Source organism: Sander lucioperca, chromosome 8, assembly GCF_008315115.2.
Source record: "Sander lucioperca isolate FBNREF2018 chromosome 8, SLUC_FBN_1.2, whole genome shotgun sequence".
NCBI classification, from domain to species: domain Eukaryota; kingdom Metazoa; phylum Chordata; class Actinopteri; order Perciformes; family Percidae; genus Sander; species Sander lucioperca.
Window position 1 is genome coordinate 40,102,385 of NC_050180.1, and position 22,032 is coordinate 40,124,416.

At 41.1% G+C, this 22,032-nt stretch overlaps 2 protein-coding genes across 2 annotated transcripts in view; one reads left to right on the top strand and one right to left on the bottom strand.

The window, feature by feature from the left end:
• LOC116046602 (galactose-specific lectin nattectin-like) overlaps positions 1 to 22,032 on the top strand; it is a 253,084-nt gene that overhangs the window by 220,488 nt on the left and 10,564 nt on the right. The window lies entirely within an intron of this gene.
• Positions 10,947 to 21,359, bottom strand: LOC116046604 (galactose-specific lectin nattectin-like). The gene is made up of 7 exons (XM_036004132.1): positions 21,233 to 21,359; positions 20,919 to 21,012; positions 20,607 to 20,631; positions 13,666 to 13,748; positions 11,701 to 11,835; positions 11,416 to 11,524; positions 10,947 to 11,272 (listed from the first exon to the last, which is right to left on the bottom strand). Exons 2-7 carry the CDS (start codon positions 21,009 to 21,011, stop codon positions 11,211 to 11,213), a joined length of 507 nt encoding a protein of 168 aa, XP_035860025.1. The 5' UTR covers position 21,012; positions 21,233 to 21,359; the 3' UTR covers positions 10,947 to 11,210.

Sequence of the window (22,032 nt, forward strand, 5' to 3'; positions counted from 1 at the left end):
GTCACGCTTCCAGCAGCTGTAAAAACAATCAATACAGACAATCAGTACTGCGCGATGCACTGTGTATGGACACAACACATCTATTAATGCACCTGAAAAATAGTGACATTGACCAAAACGTATCTAATCTTACCCTCTTTCTTCTCACTGGACTCCAAGCTGAACTCTTCACAGCTTCCGCCTGCGATGCAAGATCTGGTTGTTTCTACCTGAAGCTCCTGCTTACTGTCTCGTAATTACAGGCAGCTGGAAAACAATTAAATGAGTGGTATAAAAAACAAACATAAGTCACAGTAAAATTAAACAAGGAATGAGAAAACAAGAAAAGTTATTTACGCACAATGCCGTTATTATCAGCATCATGTAAATCTGGACTTGCAGACATAGCTCCGAGCAAATAGGTCACAGCCTCCTTATGAGGCGAGTTAGTCTGTGAAAACAAAATGTACTGTGAAGATCTATTAACGTATCTATATCCTTATACAGCAGAATGAAAGCATATTCTTTAAATCTTACCTTTGCTCCGGTTTGTAGCGCCTACAATTTGTCTCCGATTTGTGAAGACGGCGTACGGTTTCCTGTAAATTACAAGTCCAAGAAAATACACTTTTATAAAGCATTTTGACACTGGCCCAGCTTAGCTCTGCCTAATAATGAATCGCGCTGAAAGCAGCCACCCAGACACACAGCTCTGTGCTGCTCGCGTTTAAACTTGCGTGCATGGTGGGGTTTAAAACATTATTTCCAAAGTCTAAGTAGCCTGCTAAACATCCAAATACAGTCATTATACTTCAAGAGTTAATAAACAGTACAGACTAGCTCGCCGTTTCATTAATAATCATATACTTACGTTGTCTTTTCCTTTTCTGTGGGCGCATCTTTACGGAGCCCCGGAGGTGACATGGAGGAGGAAAAAAACAACGCTCCGTACATCTTGAACCACTCCTGTGCGTTTCCTTTTTCTTCCACAAGAAGAAGCCTGAGAGCTGACAGCGCCAGTATCTTCTTAGTACTAGCCATCGTATTTTCTTTCGTTCAGCGAGTAATGACAACGATCCTTTGTTATGAGTGAAACTAAGGTAGAACCCAAGTGCAGACAATAACACAGAGCCAAATGGAAGTTTAACAGGTTTATTGTAAAATGTCCAAGATCAAAAAGCAACCGGAAAAGCAAAGTCCAAGTCCAATGATTTCAGATCCAGGGTACAGAGCGGGAGAGGTACCGTAATATCCAAGGTCCGTGTCCAATAATCCTGAGATCCAATGTGGAGAGGAGGAATGGGAATGGCCGGAATGGAGGATGGCAGGAATGGTGGATAGCAGGAGTGAAGTGGCAGCAGGAGTCAGGTTCCAAGAGCTGTGGTCAAAAACAGGAAAAATCAGAGCGAGCAAAACACACAAGAGCTTAATACAAAGTGGTGAAGTCAGCAGCTAGACTAACGTGGTCGTCTTGACTATGATCTGACGATGAGTGGAAAGTTGACTGGGGTATTTAAAGCTGAGGTGATTGTGGTGAATGAGCTGCAGCTGGAACCCTGACTCCCGCACACCAGGGATCACTCCTGCAATTAATGACAGACAGAGGGAAGGGGGAGAGCAGAGACAGAGAGCTATCTAGCAGCAGCAGCAGCAGCAGGCCTAACATCCTTCTTGACTACTATCAACACTCTCTGATAAAAACAATGACTGACGACAGCGTGCGCTGTGTTTACTAGGTCTTGCGAGATGTTCCGTCATTTCCGTCATGAAATAGTAGAAATCCATTCCACAATGACATTGCAAGTCTAATATAAACACAATACAGGGACTATAAACCAACCTCTTCCCTTCCCCACCCGCCTCAGAAGAGAATATAGAAATCCAGTATGTATGTAGGGAGGGACACGTCCAGAACATATGTGAAAGTGTACCATGGTGCTGCTGACATCTGTCGCAGCGTCGGTCAGTATTAGGATAGACACGGGACAATCGGACCTTTGTCAAATACACACGGTGTAAGAGCTTACATTGAATAACTCCATGTCTCGCACATATTGAGGAGCCGTGCATACGGCCAAGGTTAGACCCCCGCCCTTCATTGTCAGGGGAATATTTAAGATTCTATCAATAGGAGTGGCGGTTGGGATGCGTGGAAAATCTTTATACGTCTTTCTATAAAAATCTCTTACTTGTAGATATCTGAAAAAGTGACTATGAGGAAGATGGAATTTCTCTATTAGCTGCTGGAAGGAAGCAAAAACACTCTCTATAAACAGGTCTTTTACTGAGCACAAACCACTCTGCAGCCACAGCCTAAAAGCACTGTCCTTCGTTGAGGGAGGGAATAGGGGGTTATTACTAAGTGGCATACACAGTGGTGGGGTCTTAATTCTCAGATGTTTACAGAATTGGTTCCAAATGCGCAGGGTAGACGAGACAATTCTGGGTTAGGGTTAACCCTTTTTACAGACTTCAATCTAGTTGAGACAGAGAGGCAGGTGTGCATGACAGGGACTCCGTTAGACACCAAACAGGGGAGTTGTCAGGAGCCACCTGCATCCAGTACATAACCATCTGCAGGTTAGCTGCCCAGTAATACGATAAAAAATTAGGTAGTGCCATCCCCCATCTTTTTTTGTGTTTTTGCAAGACTGTCTTGGGTAATCGTGGCACCTTTTTGTTCCAGATGAACTGTAATATTGCCGTATCAAAGTTGTGGAAAAAGGACTTTAGAATAAAAACCAGGATGCACTGGAAAAGATAAAGAAACTTAGGGAGAACATTCATTTTGACTGAATTTATTCTGCCTGCTAGTGACAGAGGCTTGCCGAAGAGAAGGGGGGAGGATCCCAGTTAATAGGGATTCATCAGCATATTTAGCAGCATAGGAGCAGTGTTAGTGGAAAACTTTTTATAAAATTCAATCGGAAGGCCATCAGGCCCAGGAGATTCCCAGACTGCATAGAGGAGATTCATGTTTTTAGTCTTTATGCTAAGCTAAGCTAACGTTTGCTCGAAGGGAACTTCATAATTAATATACAGACGAGATTTGTATCGATCAGAACATTAACGTTTAGAGAGAAATTAAATAAGTGCGCACCTAATATTAAAATTTGAGACTGAAACATTAAAACTAGTAGTACATTTTACACCCCAACACGCAATCACCATTGTTGTCACCTACAAGCCTCCAAATGTCAGTGAAAGTGTCTATCTCAGCTTTCTGACATAATTAAATCTGTTATAAGAAAGGAGCTTGTAATTCTGGGCGATAGCAACCTTGACTGAAATGATGGCTCATCAAAATCTTTGAAAGCCACTGCAATGAAACTCGGACTTTATCAATTTATCAGCCCTCAAAATATGTAATGTCTGGTGTCATAGATGTGGCTATTTCATATCATTCGCTCATCTATGCAGTTAGGACAATCATAAAATCTTCTAAAACTCATGCCCCCCACTCTGTACCAAAAATACCAGTTTCAAAACTACCTCAATTCAATGCTGAATTCAGTGCTACTGATTGGAGCGACGAGCTGTCACTGGAAAATCCAGAACAAATTCTAACGCAATTTCACTAAATTGACAATTCACACTAAATTTCAGAAAATACAGAATAAATATACCACTACCAGTAAGGTTCGACCTAGGCAGAGTAAATTACCATGGATAAATTTTGAAATATTTTAACTCGTTAAACAGAAGGCCTCTCTCCTTAAAATGTATAGGTTAAGTCTAACACCAGAGAGCAAAAATAATTTCATAGAAATTAGAAATAAATGTACTGTTGAACTGTATAAGGCTAAGGCCGTCTATTTCCAACAGCAGATTACCCAATCTGCTACCAACCCGAAGACATTATGGCAGACCCTTAAGGTCATCACTGGCAAAAATGAGAAGAAAAAGAATGTCAACATTCAAATTTTCCTACAGTGTACTACAGGGTAAGATTGCAAGTGCTTTCATGACTATTTTGTATCATCTGTTAAAGAACTGGCAACACATTTTGCCACTCCCTCCTCTTTCTCACCTGTTCTCTCCTCAACATCTGATCAGTTCTCATTTTCTGAAATTTCACAGAAGGAGGTGTAAAAATCCTGCACTCCCTAAAAAAACTCTCATGCCCGTGATACTTATGGTCTAAACATTCTCTTTTTAAAGACTCATGCTGATAGCCTCGTACCTCTCTTTCAGCACTTAATCAATCTTTGTATCAGGCATTCTATCTTTCCCGCTGACTGGAAAACAGCACAAATTACTCCAATTTTTAAATCTGATGATCTTGTCTCAAACTACAGACCTATAGCAATACTGCCAGCAATGTCTAAGTTGCATAACCAGTTAAGTTCTTACCTTGAAACTAACAATTGGCTCAGTGATTGTGAACAGTTTTCGTGTGAAGAGATTAACCATGTCGGCATTACTACTCTTCACTGAACAATTACGTGACTCTCTTAACAAAGGTCACATCACTGGAGTTATTTTTATTGACTTTCGTAAAGCCTTCGACACAGTAAACCATCAGATCCTGCTTAACAAACTTCACGCATTGAAATTCTCTTCATCTGTGATAGAAATGCTTTCTTCCTACCTGATGAACAGGTTGCAGCTGTCAAAATTAATCATGCAACATCCCAACCTTTAGTCTGTGATATGGGCGTTCCACAAGGCAGCATTCTTGGACCCTTACTTTTTCTTTTATACATCAATGATCTCCCTCAAGTGTGTAAACACTCAAAATACTTACTGTACGCTGATGATACTGTGATTTTTCTCTCTGACTCAAATCCTGATGTCATAAACTCCAAATTATTTATTATTATTTAAGGTATTTCATTTGTGTTATTCACTAGAGAGTTAGATAATGGAATTCTGACGCCGTAGGCGGCAGAATTAATGCACTAACCATAAACATGAGCCAAATCCAGGCCATCTCACCTTTCATTGAGGGCCAATGAGTGCTTAGTTTAATAATCCAAAGTTTTTCGGCTTTTCTCCTCTGTTTGACAGTCCAATTAGGGTTACATTCCAATATGGTGGCTCTCAGGTTGGTCCAACCATGTTCTACAAAGTGTCGCACTAGAGGGGTATGTAAATTTTTCTGTTTGCCAATGTTATATCTGTGTTGTGTAAACCTAGTAAATATAGTGTTTCCTGATTCACCCACATATTGAATGGAACACTGTTTACATCTGATTAAATAAACACAGTTTTTTGAGTAAACAGTTGTGTTTTTTTGTGTATTAAAAACCTCTTTACTGCTTTGGTTCTGCACAAATTTGTAGTGTCTGAAAAAATCCCCTTGTGCTCTGCCTTTGAGAATATCTCCTAAGTTTTGATTTTTTCTAAAGGCAGCAATGATTCTGTAATCCTTTAATCCTCACAAATTTAACATTAGCTGAGGAATAAGTAGTGACAATTGGTAGAATAGGATCCAAAAAAATTGGTCTGGTCCCTTTGAAAGACTTCAGTGTTTTGCGAAGCATGGTAAAAGTGTACCCCCTGCTGGTGAGAGTGGAAAAAAGTATTTTAACAGCTTTCTTAAAATCCTCTCAGTTCTCAGTCTTAGTACAGATCCTATCAAATCTTAATAATTGCGACTTAACCAATCCGGCAAAAGTATGTTTTGGGTGGAAACTGTTTCTAAATAATAAGGCGTGGGTATCAGTTTCTTTAAAGAACACTTTGATATCCAATTGTAGTTTTTCTGCAAAATCTGTACCCTTAAAAGTTGTGGTATCTAAAAAATCTATAGAGTCTGTACCACTTACTGTAAGTGTGGACTTAAGTGAGATTGACTGTCTGTGATTGTTGAGAGTGGTTAAAAACACCTTAAAATCCTCTTCCGAGTATTGCCAGATGCCCCATATATCATCTAGATATCTAAAGTATTGTAATGGTTTTTTATGGCAAGAAGCCAAAGCCCACAAGTTTCCCACTCTGCCATGAATATATTTGCATAGGAAGGGGCGAACCGCTTCCTCATTGCTGTACCCTTGACCTGTAGAAAGTAATGGTTGTCAAATTGGAAGTCATTTTTAGTGAGATTAATCTCAAGTAGTTGCAATAGTTCCTTATCTGGTCTTTTTTTATTTGGATACTTTTGAAAAATATTCCTAATGGCCAGAAGGCCTTCATTAGTCTGAATATTCGTATATAAATTATTTACATCTAAAGAAAATAGAAAAGCAGAGGGGGGAACTTTAATTTGTTTAATTTTTTCGAAAAAATCCAATGTGTCTTTAATATAACTATTGTGTAATTTAGAAAGGGGATTTAAGTAATAATCTATAAACTCGGCTATATGGTAAGTCTCACTATCGCAGTCTGACACTATAGGACGTCCTGGAGGAATTTTGAACAGTACGCTCCAATCCGAGGCATTTTTGTGGATCTTTGGCAAAATGTAAAATAGTCTCATTCGAGGATCCTTGCTGCTCAGGAGGTAAGATTTTTGTTTGTTATTAATAGATTTGTTATCATATAATGATTGTATACTTTTTTCAATTAAAGGAATAGTGTCCTTATATATGGGCTTATCTAGTGGGATATAATAGTTTCTGTCATTAAGTTGTCTATAACATTCCCAGAGATAGTCCTGTCTGTCCATCAAGACAACCGAGCTCCCCTTATCTGCTGGCTTTATAACGATATCAGTATTCTCTTTTAGTTGGATAAGTGCTTAGAATTCAAATTTATTTAAATTAGGCTTAGTCCAACCTACCTTGTAAGTGAAAAAAATTTTGAATGTCTGAATTGATTAAGGTTGAAATTTCAGGTAAAAGCTGTGCAGTTGAGGGAGCCCAGGTTGACTTGGGAATGAAAGGTAAGTGCTCTTTATCTAATTTACCTTCATAGTAAACTGCCAATTTCAGTCGTCTATGATACTCTTGCAAATCCAGTATTGTTTGGTCCTTGGCACATTTATGGTGAGTCTTATGGATGGAAGGAATAAAGGTCAGGCCTTTATTCAGCAGTGAGGTTTGAGCTGCAGTTAGCTGAAAAGAGTTAGACAAGTTAATGACTTAAAAATTATAGTTAATGTTTTAAACCCCGTTTTTTCTCCTATGTTTTCGGGGTCTGCGTGTTTAAATGGACAAGCCAACTGTCAAACATGTGACCAGCCATGGAGTGGGTCCAGTGTACAAAGTCTTGTTCCGTTGAGAAGAGCTTCCTGGAGAGTTGGGGGATGTAGGCATGATGGGACAAGATGTAGTCATTCAGAGCGCCCAAGTTGGCCTGGTCCTGGTGTGGGAGGGCACGTGAAAAGTTGAGAAGGGGAATAAATATTTTGGCTCTGGGAAATGCCACCTCAGCCATCTTCACCGCCTTTTTTAGTTGGGGGATGGTGATGCTGTCAGGTTTCTGGGCTCTGTGGTTGATTCCAAATGAGAGCACCAGTTTTTCAACTGTATTAGTAACTTTAACTTTGGTCAGTAGTTGAAAGTAGCCCCAGGGAAACTGTCTATTTGTATATAGGACTGTGTGTATGGTGGAATGCGGGCCAAGTTGGAATCTCCTATGATGAGCCATCTCTCTTTGGGGGTCAAAGTCCAGGCTGTCATTTTTTTAGTAGTTGGAGTATGTCTGTCTGTCTTAGCTGGAAGTGACGGAGAGGCAAAGTTGAGAGGGCTCTGGACTTGTGCTCGTGTGTAAGGTCTCAGCCTGATCGGAGGTGTGGTTTGTTGAGTGGTGTGGGTTTTACCTGTAAGTGGACCACTCAGGTTTACAACATCAGGTTCCGTGAGGTCAGTTAGGTTGGAGGTGGTTGTTGTGGGTCTATTTCTCTGGAGCATTGTAGAATGAAAGCATGGTAGGAGATTTGGGGTCCTTTGAGGTGGTCTCTGTCCCTTTGGAGAAGCCAGGACCTGAATGATGGGTGAGAGGGAAGCCGCTGGAATGGGAGAGAGAAGGGTGGAGGAGGGGGAGAAATGTTGAGGGATAGGGGCAAAGGGGGAAAAGAGTCCAGAAATGCTCAAGGCTCTGGGTATGGAGGGGCTGTCTTGGTTGACACACCTCTTCAACATTGCGTGGAAGTCTGGGACGGTGCCTAAGGAGTGGCAGACCGGGGTGGTGGTTCCCCTTTTCAAAAAGGGGGACCAGAGGGTGTGTGCCAATTACAGGGGTATCACACTTCTCAGCCTCTCCGGTAAAGTCTACTCCAAGGTGCTGGAAAGGAGGGTTCGGTCGATAGTCGAACCTCAGGTTGAAGAGGAACAATGCGGATTCCGTCCTGGTCGTGGAACAACGTACCAGATCTTTACTCTCACAAGGATCCTGGAGGGAGCCTGGGAGTATGCCCAACCGGTCTACATGTGCTTTGTGGATCTGGAGAAGGCGTATGACCGGGTCCCCCGGGAGATACTGTGGGAGGTGCTGCGGGAGTATGGGGTGAGGGGGTCCCTTCTCAGGGCCATCCAATCTCTGTACGACCAAAGCGAGAGCTGTGTCCGGGTTCTCGGCAGTAAGTCGGACTCGTTTCAGGTGAGAGTTGGCCTCCGCCAGGGCTGCGCTTTGTCACCAATCCTGTTTGTAGTATTTATGGACAGGATATCGAGGCATAGTCGGGGTGGAGAGGGGTTGCAGTTCGGTGAGCTGGGGATCTCATCGCTGCTTTTTGCGGATGATGTGGTCCTGATGGCATCGTCGGCCTGTGACCTTCAGCACTCACTGGATCGGTTCGCAGCCGAGTGTGAAGCGGCTGGGATGAGGATCAGCACCTCTAAATCTGAGGCCATGGTTCTCAGCAGGAAACCGATGGAGTGCCTTCTCCAGGTAGGGAATGAGTCTTTACCCCAAGTGAAGGAGTTCAAATACCTTGGTGTCTTGTTCGCGAGTGAGGGGACAATGGAGCGGGAGATTGGTCGGAGAATCGGCGCAGCGGGTGCGGTATTACATTCAATTTATCGCACCGTTGTGACGAAAAGAGAGCTGAGCCAGAAGGCAAAGCTCTCGATCTACCGGTCAGTTTTTGTTCCTACCCTCACCTATGGTCATGAAGGCTGGGTCATGACCGAAAGAACGAGATCCAGGGTACAAGCGGCCGAAATGGGTTTCCTCAGGAGGGTGGCTGGCGTCTCCCTTAGAGATAGGGTGAGAAGCTCAGTCATCCATGAGGAGCTCGGAGTAGAGCCGCTGCTCCTTCGCGTCGAAAGGAGCCAGTTGAGGTTGTTCGGGCATCTGGTAAGGATGCCCCCTGGGCGCCTCCCTAGGGAGGTGGTCCAGGCACGTCCAGATGGGAGGAGGCCTCGGGGAAGACCAGGACTAGGTGGAGGGACGTCCAGCTGGGAGGAGGCCTCGGGGAAGACCAGGACTAGGTGGAGGGATTATATCTCCAACCTCGGTATCCCCCAGTCGGAGCTGGTTAATGTAGCTCAGGAAAGGGAAGTTTGGGGTCCCCTGCTGGAGCTGCTACCCCCGCGACCCGATACCGGATAAGCGGATGAAGATGGATGGATGGATGGTTATTCACTAGATTAAAAGTCCAATTACTGATTATGTTTTGGCCAGCTTATAGAGTCAGATTGTGCATGCTTACATGCTCACCGTAGCACAGGTATATTTCAGGTTTGTCCATTTCATCTCAGGTAAGTTTAATTTATCTCTACAGTTAAACACAAATCAAACAATACTGCTGACACAGTAAAAAGATGTTTGCCTTCCCCTTTGCCACACACCTGTACCTGTGGCTGTTGATTTCTATAAACATTTCCTGTGTCAATGCTCCACCTGGTGGTCACACACAAAACTGTATTTTTATCCCGTAAGAGAAAATTCATGACTCGAAAGAAAAAGAAATGCAACCCTTTAAAATAAACTTTATGTCCTTATTTAATAGAGGTGTGAATCTTCACTGATCTCCCGATATAATTTGATTACGATTATCATGTCAGCGATTCAATTCGATATCTCAATGCATCACGATGCATCATGATGCGTCAAATAAATTTTTCTATTAAAGCCATATAGGATATTTAATTCATAGCTTGTCAAGCTTCAAAAACCAAACATTCTGCAGTGCTCTAATACTAAATAAATTGGATGCATAAAACTACAGCACCGAGCACATGGCACTTCCTGAATGTGCAAAACATAACAGAATATGTAAACGGAAAGGTTGTTAGGCCTACATTAAATTGTAAACAGAAATAATCGATTATGGCCCGGCCGATTATCGATGCAGCATCGTCCATGTCCACAATTCGATGCATCGATTATTTGATTAATTTCAACACCTCTATTATTTAATCTATTCATCAATGTGTTTATTTGTATATTGGATTAGTATATTAAAGGTGCCCTGCCACACAAATATTTTTGAAATATGTTAGGTCCATGTGTGTTATGTGGTGAATGTGAAAATGAACTGCTACCTCCTCTGTCAGCTCTAGCCACTGACAAGAAATAAGCGGAGAAATCAGGCCAATTACAAAAGCTGGTCAGTCTGACGTGATGTTGCCTGAGCTCATTACTATTCATGAGCTCGCCCAGTTGCGCTGGGTAAAGGATGCTGATAGCCAGGCTCTCATTGGCTAGCTGTTAGCCAATCACAGTCAAGCAGCTTAGCTCGTTGAATATTAATGAGAACTGGCACAAATTAAGCTGAGTCTTCCTGCAGGCTTTCTATACTGTGCTAGAATGGCTTGAAACAAGGTAACCAAGGCATTTCTTCCACAAAAGATGGTACAGAGTCCATGGTAGAACTTCAGACATTACCTCAAAGTAATGAAAATTTGTGTGGCGGGGCACCTTTAACCTTGTTTTTATTGTAATTATTTAAGGCAATAACATATTATTCATAATTATATAACTATTTGTCACTTTAAAGAAAACAAGAGTCAGTAAGTCAGGACCAGACACTGTTTGTGACAATATGTCTTTTATTTTTTAATGCTTATTGATTATAAAGTGAAGGAAAACAGATGAATAAAGACACCAGAAACTCCTCTTGTATCACAGAACGTTCTGACAACATTTGGATTTGTATTTTCTATTTGGACATTTTGGATGAGAAGATCATCACCACTCATGTCTGGTAGGTGGATGTTGTTACCTTTGGACAGAGCTGACAGACAATATTAACTAAACTAAAATGGAAAAGATGTCAGAGTATTTAAATGTTTTCTGTATTTCATTTTGTGTTATTTACTAGATTAAAAGTCCAATAACTGATTATGTGTTTGTCCAGCTCAGACAGATCATCATCTTCAACATCATGATGGCGGGAGGCCTCACATGTTCTTGGAGCACGCAAAAGGAAGTATTTTGGGACACGAGTTGTCGTTCCATTTGTCTGTAGAGAGAGTTTCCAGAGTTTTAATGTCTTATAATTCAGACTGCAAAAATATGACCACCTGCTATAAGTTTAGAGGTCATTGTTGCATCATCATATTTATTTAAAAGACAATATGTTTTATATGTTGTTTTTTTTTTTACCCTGATAGTTCTCAAGACAGTGCTCGACTCCGCCGGCGTTGTCAGGCTTCCCCGGAGCCCAGCTTTTGTAGTCGAATTTGGATCCATCAGACCACATCCACACGCCCTCCTGGAGGAGAGAGATTGGTTCAAAGTTAAAGTAAAATCAAAAGAGGATCCTCCTTTTTCTGTTTTATATTTGGAGTAATTTTACTCTTTCTGTTCTTTATTTCTTTCATCAAATTTCATTTTCTCGATACCTTTAGAGACGAGTGACATCACTTCCTATGATGATAAAAGTCTCACCTGCACTGAGTCAAAGCCTCCCATCCAGGTCCGTTCGATTACACCGCTCACTTGTTTAATGTAGGTTTTGAGGAAGGAATATTCCTCTTCTGAGTGGACTGAGGCCAGATTCCCACCGGCGGCCTTGCAGAAGATCTAATGGAGACAATATAATAGGTTAAAAACATTTAAGAAAAATACATAAACCTAATCACAATTTTAACAGATGTGATCTCAGGACATCTCATTTATATACTGACATACCTTTGGACAATGCAGGACTTTTACTGTAACAAAGTATTAATACTTTTAGAGACTGTCCTCCCCGAAATTCATAGTCCCCTAAGTCGTTTGTTCAAGCAGCAATTAGTACTCATATTTAGGTTTATAGTGGCGCCGCCCTCTAATGGCCGTAGTAGTTATGACGCCAGTAAAGCAGGAAGTAAAGTGATTTATGTTTTGCTCCTGTCATAACTACTATGGCCACTAGAGGACACCGCCACTACAGATCAGGACAGTGCCCACTATTATATGTGGGCACAGTTATGCTAGATTTCAGTGCTGCTTTTGATGTGATTGATCATGATCTCTTAATTGGTAAACTTATTTGTTATGGTTTTAAACACTCAGCTATTTTAAGAAGTTACCTGTCCGGTAGATCACAGAGAGTATATTACAATGGCACTTTTTCAAACAGCAAGGCGTTAGACTGTGATGTTCCACAGGGGAGTTGCCTAGGGCCTCTTCTTTTTGCAGTTTTCACCAATGATCTGCCACTTGCAATTGGGCAAGCAAGTTTAACAATATATGCAGATGATTCTACCCTCCATTATGCCACATCCACATGTTCTGAGCTTAATCAGGTTCTATCTAGAGAGCTCAGCATCGTACTTAATTGGATAAAATCAAACAAACTTGTGCTAAATGCATCAAAGACAGTCTGCATGGTATTTGGCTCTAAACATAAATTAGCACATGGACCTGAATTGAATCTTGAAGTTGCAGGCCAATCTATAAAACAAGTAAATAAAGTTAAGCTTTTAGGACTACGAATTGATAGTGCATTGTCGTGGTCCGATCACATTGACTTTATGGTTACTAAGATGGGTAGAGCAGGTGCCATCACAAGGAAATGCTCACCATTCCTACCCTCTTCTTTACTAAGGCAAATTGTTTGCTCTTTAGTTCTTTGCCAATTAGATTATTGCTCACTAATCTGGTCATCTGCTTCAAAAACCCTACTTAGAAAACTTCAAGTAGCACAAAATAAAACTGTTAGACTTGTTCTGAAATGCAATTCTAGGACCAATGTTATTAAAATGCATGAATGTCTTAAATGGTTGAGTGTTGAGTCAGACACCATCATTTATTTTTGACAACATAACTTACAGTTCAGATATCCATACTTATTTAACAAGAGGAGCCAGTAAGGGGCAGATGATGTTACCTTTACCAAAATCCAATGACTTGAAAATTTGAAAAATCATTTACAGAGCAAGTTCTTTGTGGAATAAAATCCCAAGTAACATTCGTTTTATCACAGGAAAGGACCATTTTAAAAATAAAGTCCAATCTTACCTTCATTTAAATTATTTATTATGAGGTTTCTGATTGTGTGGTGAAAAAATATCAAATTTCTGTCTTTGTCAATGTAAGCCACCTTAATGTTAGCCATGCAATATACTGTAATATATAACTTAGTTTTCAAGATATTTCTCAATTTGCTTGGTTTGTTATTGTTTTCATTTAATTTAATTTGTAAATTATCTTCTTTTTGTCATTAAGTTTTTTAGACAGATATTGTTGAATGTATTTTCTTTTCTTTTATTTCTTTTCTTTTCTGTATATGTTATGAAATGTTTTAATATTGTCTGATTAAATGTAGTGTTGGACCCCAGGAAGACTAGCTGGTCGTCTAGGCGTCAGCTAATGGGGATCCTTATAATAAATAGAAATACAAGTACAGTCTTGATAAAACTGCTGTACCTCTGCATCGGTCCAACTCTTTCCCTGGAAGTTGAAGCTGAAACAGCGAGAGCCGAACTGAGTCCAACCAGGAGGGCAGGAACCTTCAACACAATGTTGGAATAAAGAGAAAGTTAGATTCTTGTTACGTAGCAGTTTGTATTTTTTGTTGCGTGTGTGTGTGCCTCCTCCCTCCCTTCTCCAGCTAGTTGGTTATTGCTTGTGCTCACTCAGCTCCCTGGATAAAGGAGGGAGGAGACCTTCATTGTGCCGGCCGGCAGCAGACTGCGCTGAGTGAAGCATGTGAAGTTGATCCACCTCTGCCTGTCCGTAGCAAGCTGTCTTTTGTTTTTTAACTTCTGTGAGGCAGTGTTGCATGTCTTCTGTTTGTATTATTTATAAATTATATAGATAATTTTGCTACAAGTTCCTCCCATCCTTCCTTCAGAAACCTAACATCATTTTTTTCTCCCTAATCTCTACCAGGACGTAATATATCTTTCCGCGTGATGCAATCAGTGAAGAGCAGATGTACGGGAAGTTAAAGAAAAATTCCGGTTGATTTCATCACATAACGTTGTAAATTTGGAGTGCTGTCAGTAGTGAGAAAAACGAAAACAATCGGTGCTGCCTGCACCGTGTTATCCTCCTACTAGCGTTAGCACCCAGGATGCTGAAACAGGGCAAGTTTTAAACTTGCTTTTAGCCTCTAAACCCTCCTGTTGTTTTCGGGTCTAATTTGACCCATTGTCTAAAAGTTTCTATATCAGAAATTAATTTGAGTTTCTATCAACCAAAATGTCCAAACTAACGTGGGTGGTTCCATACAACGCTCTTCACAAGTAAATTAAATGATCAGTTCACTACTTTATAGCATTTGAAAAAAAATGATAAAAGAACGCTGACAAAAGTGACAAAAATGAAGGAAAAAGTTTTTTTAATTTGGACCGAGATAAAGAAAAAGTTGCATAGTGGGCGGGAGGACAACACAGGGGTTAACGTGTTTGAAATGTCATTACAAGTGCTTACCCATGTGAGGCTTCTGAGTGAAAACAGAGGGCCCTATCTTCCACCCAGCGCAATTGACTTTGTACACCGACGCACAGCGGACTTTTCCCTCCACAGACTCACGTCGGTAAATTAGGGAATGAACTTGCGCTCCCGGGGGCGGTTCAGCAAAAAGAGGAGGGGTGTTCAGGCACAAATGTTCCCTGGTGCTATTTTGCCGTTTCAGAAAACAATTCCGCCGGAGGAGATCATGTGACCGGCAACCGTGATGGCTGCAGAAGACTAAGCTCTCGCTTTCACCTCCGCATTTCATTATATAACCAGGTCTATTACTTTTTCTTTGACGCCAAATCGTTTTGTCTGTTATCACGATGACTCAGTGAGGCGCCCGCAGGTGCGAAGGAGCAGGTCTTGTTGTCGCCGAGACTGTCTACTCGTGCGGAGAGGTCTGCTAGTATGGCAGCAGCTAATGGAGTGTTAGCTAACATAACAACTGATGCTAGCACGATCACCAACATGGAGGACCTAATCACTCGGGTCTTAGAAAGGCAACAAAGAAAGCTTGAATCAGTGATCTACAACGCAGTGAAGAGCGTGTTAACGGGGCAGAGCCAGAGATGCAGGAAATTACAGAACGAGATCTGGAGTGGCCTGACTGCATCGCATTCGCGGTCCAGCGGCCTCGGGAGCTTGAAGCGACGTGACACAAGCTACTTGCTGAAGGCAACCCAGACTCACTTGTCTGCCCGGCTGCCCTGGGGGCGATCCACGGAGTGAGTGAGTTCACCTTCACTACAGCCACGGAGGCTGGCGTTTCTTGGCCGGAGTTGGGTGTGGAGGACCGCGCTACACCCACACGGGCTGCTCCGCACCGTGGCCTGTTGCCGACAACGGAACCAGAACACGGCGGCGGGGCTTCACGTTTGGCGCCTGGGCGGAGGATAGCGGAACCAGCAGCTGTGGACTAACGGTATCTGGGCTACTATACTGTAGCGAGTTTGACTTGAGGACGCTATATGTAAGGTTTGGACCCTAGCTTTGAAGGAATATTTAACCAGAATGTAAGGAATGATGAACACTGGCTACTCACTTTATAGTCTATGTTCTGTGGACATTTAAAGTAGAATTCCGGTCAATTTCAACATGTAGCTCTGTTGTTTGGAAATTTGGACTGCTGTCAGTAGCAAAAAAAACAAAAAAAACAATCGGTGCTGTCTACACCGTGTTAACCCTCTGCTAGCGTTAGCACCCAAAACGTGTTTTAAGCCTCTAAAAAGGCTCGAAATGTCATTCCAAGTGTCTCCCCACGTGTGAATCTGACTGCAGTCGATGTGACAGAAATGCATAAAAGTTGTGTTAATCCAGCCAGTGCACATACCTCTGTTTATTTCCTGTTTTCCGGTCAAGTCCACACTAGTCGATTGTCGAACTCATACAATCCAATATTCCAGTCAGATTCACTGTGATCCCTCAGAAGGAATCACTGCACATGGGGAGGCACTTGTAATGACATTTCAGCATGTTTAGAGGCTAAAAACACGCTAAAAACTTGCCCTGTTTAAGCCTGTTGGGTGCTAACTCTAGCAGGGGGATAACACGGTGTAGGCTGCACCGATTGTTTTAGTTGTTCTTGCTACTGACAGCACTCCAAATTTCCAAACAACAGAGCTACATGTTGAAATCGACCGGAATTCTCCTTTAACCGGGCTGAAAAGAGCATGATGAAAGCCGAGGACATTGTGTGTAAGTTTCGAAGCCAAGCTTTAAAGGGACGCTTAACCAGACTGAGAGTACATGATAAATGCCGGCTGGTCAGTTTACAGTCCAAGTTTGTTAACTTATAGTCTGTTTGTTACTTCAACTAGATTGGTGTGTTTTCCACATAGCTTATTTCATAAATTGATTTTTGCATAGCTTATTTCAGAATTTAATAGCTGATTGAGACCAAATTCTAAGGTTTTTCTAACATTGTTCATGTTTATCATAAGATCACACCTTGCTCAAAGCTAACAGTTCACCCTTTGCTACAGATTTGTCAGCGAATTCCGGTAGGGTAGGCTACTCAAGACAGGTAGGCGTGTACATTTTGAAGATAGCTGAGCTTGCAATCCTTTCAGTTAACATCAGGGGGCTAAATGGGCCGATCAAACGAGCTAAATTCCTGGACTATTTAAGAAGGAAAAACATAGATGTGGCGCTTATACAAGAGTCACATTTACGTAAAAGAGATGTAAATTGTCTACAAAATAAATACTTTAAGGTTGCTGCTTCATCTAGTGACGACACCAAAACCAAGGGCTCCATTGTGTTGCTGTCACGGAAATGCACACTAACCATAGACAAAAGTAGTAAAGACGTATCAGGCAGGATATCTTAAATATGTACTACAATAAGGAGCTGGAAAATAGCCTTTGTTTCAGTATATGCACCGTCTACATATGATGACATTTTTTTTCCCGCGCCTAACCAATGAATTGCTCTCTCTCAATCATTATTCACTAAGTATACGGGGAGACATGAATGCATACTAAATTTAAATCAGGATAGATCAGGGGTCACTCACACAAAAGCCCAGAAATCTTACATATGTATGGAAGATGCACAATCCTACTTGCAAGGTTTACACCTACTTTTCCACACGTCACCTCACCCACTGCCGTATTGATTATACAATGTTTCACATGATAACAATAGAACCAGCAATTCTGTCTGATCACAATGCGCTGATAACCACATTCTGTTGTGATATGTTAGGAGAAAGATCTAGGAGATGGCAATTTAATGAGAACACAGCTTTTGATGCAGAATTTAACACCAAACTGGCTGAATTTATATCAATTAACACCGACTCAGTTTCTGACCCTGCATATATGTGGTAGGCAACTAAAGGATTTATTAGAGATTTGACATCCTCCTTTGCGGTCAATTTGAAGAGGAAAAAAGAGGCAAGGATTGCGGAGTTGGAAGAACGCTGTAAATCGTTTGAGCAATCTCTTAAGACGTGTTTTTCTAAATCTACACATACTCTTCTAGTCACAAGTCGAACAGAGCTGAATGATCTGCTAAGAAGGAGAGCTGAGTTCATAATGCACAGAGTGATGCAAAATTATTATTTTAACGGCTGTAAACCAAGCAAATTGCTAGCTCTGAAATTAAAACAAAGCAAATCCAGAGCTACTATCAACAGCATCCGCACAGACCGAGGTATCTCAACACATCCTAAGGATATCAGCGCCACTTTTCAATTCTTCTACTCAAAGTTGTATGAATCCTCCTGCAACCCAGATCTGACACAGTGCCAGGAGTTCCTAAAAGAACTAAATCTGCCTCTTCTTGACCCAGAGGAGGCAGAAGAACTGGTTCAACCGATAATGTTAGAGGAACTTAAATCAGCATTAAAACAGCTAAGAAAGGGAAAACGCCAGGGTTGGATGGAATTCCATCCAAACTTCTTCTACAGTATTTTGACATATTAGGACCTACTATTTACAAGCTTTAACTTCAGCCATAGAGATGGGTACTTTCCACCAACAAACCAACACCGCGCTGATCTCCGTCTTAGAGCGCTTTATTGAGAAGCTAGTCCACCCCGACCAATCAGGTTTTATACCCAAGCGTCATGCTGCAGACAATGTACGCTGACTATTTCATGTAATAGAAGAAGCCAAAAACCTTCCAACAACGGACGCAGTTTTATCAGTGGACGCGGAAAAGGCTTTTGACCGTCTAGAGTGGAACTACTTGTGGCAAGTAATGGAGTGGCTTGGTTCGGGGGCCAAATTCATTGACATGGTACGTACTTTATATGCAAATCCCACTGCCACAGTCTCAACCAATGGCCTGCACTCTCAGCCATTTCCCATCGAGAGGGGCTCGCGACAGGGATGCCCGCTCTCCCCCATGCTGTTTGCAATCTCTCTTGAACCATTAACCCAAGCCATAGGGCAAAATAAAATATGTAATGTCCAGATTAAATCCAATAGCAGCTCAATATCATTATTTGCGGACAACATTGTGTTGTACATTTCTGATCTTGAGGACTCTATTCCAAAAAATCTGAAGATCTTCAACGAATTTGGCTCAATCTCCGGCTATAAAATTAACTGGAATAAATCTAATCTTCTATTATTGACTAACAGGCATGTGGCTTCACCCATTAGTGTTACAATACCAACCCAAAGCAAAATTACATATTTGGGCATCATCATACACGCATCCCTACAGCGAGTCGTCCAGGACAACTATGAAACTATACTAAGTAGTGTTCAAAGGGATCTGGCCAATTGGTCTGCGCTGCTGGCATCACTACACTCCAGGATTGCTGTTGTTAAAATGAACATAGTTCCTCGTGTGAATTTCTTAAGTACAATGATCCCCTTACCACCACCGACACATTTCTGGAAGAAACTTGATACCTTAATTTGGGAGTATTTTTGGAATAATAAACAACCTAGGCTAAAATACTCTACCCTTACAACGTACCATAAACATGGGAGGCTTGGCCCTCCTCAACCTTAAAGTGTACCACAGAGCCTTTCAGCTACGGGCCCTCAGAGTGTGGATGGACCCTTCATCTACAGTCCCATGGAGAGAAATAGAGCAAAACCTCACTGGAGGTCTAAGACTGCAAGACCTTGCCTTTGCAGGTGTGAGTCCAAAAAAGTGTATGCTAACCTATGGCCCTATTATTACCAGCACATTGACCAACTTTAAACAGGTGGAGGAGCAACTGCGCTACACCAATAAGTGGCATTTGAACACCCCAATTTGGCACAATACACACTTAATGTCTGGTAACAAACCCTTTGCTTGTAAGCAGTGGAGTGACAGAGGCATTTATACTGTAAACCAGCTAGTCAATGAGAAAGGTATGTTGAGTTTTGAAGACCTGAGAGCTAGTTTGAGGTCCCTAGGACATCCTTCTTTTTGTATCTTCGCTTAAGATCAGCTCTAAAATGTTATAGAGTGCCATGGGGAAACAGTCTTGAGGCGCACCCAGTCATTAAATCTAACCGAAGAAAGATACAAACATATTTTCAAAAATAGGCATATGCTTATTTTTTTAAAGTAAGTGCTGTAGAACAACTAGCAGGAGACAAGTTATAATTGAGGTAGGTTTGGAGACACTACCTTATTTAATCATTAAATCAATAAATATTTTTGTATCTCTTTTCGGTGTTGTAGTTTGTAGACGGTCCCTAAGTCTTTCCGTCTCGACACCGGAACTAAACAGAGCTGAATTATTACAACTTTTATGGACTTCTTTCACATCTACTGCAGTCAGATTCACTGTGTTCACTCGGAAGGAATCACTTCACATGGGTAGGCACTTGTAATGACATTTCGAACATGTTAAGAGGCTAAAAGCACATTTAAAACCTGCCCTGTTTCAGCCTCCTGGGTGCTAACGCTAGCAGGAGGATAACACGGTGTAGGCAGCACCGATTGTTTTCATTTTTCTCGCTACTGACAGCACTCCTAATTTACAAACAACAGCTACGTGTTGAAATCGACCGGAATTCTCCTTTAACATCTGGGTGTACATCCAGGGACAGCGAGGTCAATGGCCTTATGTGGTACCTAATGTTAAACACGTGATGTACTGATATGGACTCCATCCTCCCAAATGTATAAATGAGTTGCATGCTAGAGAATGTCTTCAGTTCCTCTGCAGAGTAACTCAGGTCTTTGGTTGAATTAAGATCTTATGATTTGCAACATCTTGGTCTCCCTGAAAATTCCTTGATTAGTAAAATCTTGAAAAGTTGAAAAATCCACAACAAACCAACATGGAGAAGAGCGGAAGGAGGCGCACGCACACACACACACACACACACACACACACACACACACACACACACACACACAACAAAAAATACAAACCCCTACGTAACACTGTATGAACAAACAAGTCAAATACAATCAGAGCAACGAGTCAGAGATACTGTACTGACCTGGGCAGGAGGTTTGTCCATGGCACTGTGATCACAAAAAGACGTATTAAACACGAGCAGTCTAATTACAGGACTACTCAACTCAACTTTATTTATATAGCACCTTTGATACAAACATGCAGCCCAAAGTGCTTCACAGAACAAACTTATCTAATGTTTCAGCTTACAGTTTGCACTCAGCCTACATTAAAACTAGTAACATTATTTAATAACTGTCTCATAATCTTACAGGTTAGGAAACCACTGCATTATTCTCCATGTGCAACACATAGAGTTGTTTTTTAAATTAATAGTTGCATAGTTTTTACTTACAGATGGAGCCAACAGTCCGATGGACAAACAGAGCAACAAAGCAAACGGAAAGCCTGATGCCATCTGTGGAAAGATGTTAAACAAAGTCAACATACTGCAGACAAGGACATAAATGCAGACAATTAATGACTGTGATCAGTGAGCCATTTATCAAATAAAATATCCTGCAAGTTGTAAGTGTATTATAGAATATAAATATGGTTTATGGTTTATATTTAGATTAATATTATATATATATATAATTATATGAAGTGTTCTCAAAATATAAAATGTCCTATTGATGAAATTGTGATAATAAATTGAAATATAATTACCTTTGCTGAGGTGATGAGTGGCTGACACAGAGAAGAACAAGCTGATGACTGTCAGTAAAGGAAGATATTCCCTCTTTATATAGTTTATCAAAGCACCACAAGAGAGTACGTCTACGCCTGCATGACCCTTCTAGTTACGCTCCTCTATTCCAGTTGAGAGAGACCCTTATCAAGCCACGTGGCATCTGAAAATCTTGATACCTAAAAAACATGTTTGAATCAATGATCACCATGGTGATGCTTGGAAAGGATTGATAAATTATTGTCCAGTTAGAGGTGAAACATTAACAAATTGCAGCCTACATGCCAACATTCTTGTACTTTAATCAAGTATTGCCTACTTTTCACTGTATACTTCTACTCCACCAAAAATCGAAATATTGTACTTTTTACTGCACTACATTTATGTGATAGTTACTTTTTACATAAAAAAACGATATGAAGCTGTACTTATACTACTAATCTACACAGTAGTATTAGATTAGATTAGATTCAACTTTATTGTCATTGTGCAGAGTACAAGTACAAAGACAACGAAATGCAGTTTGCGTCCAACCAGATGTGCAAAAAAGCAGAAAAGTCCAATTCAAGATACAGTATCAAGTATAGACAGGTGTTGCATAGGCAGGACAAGAAACATATTGCAGTGTTATAAGAGCAGAATAAATATGGCTATGTAATATTAACAATGTATGAACAAGTACAGATATGCACAATGTAGTAGCAGTGACATTATACTAGTAGTAAGAATAATATAGATATATGCAGTGTATTAACAGAATATATAATAAGAAAAACCA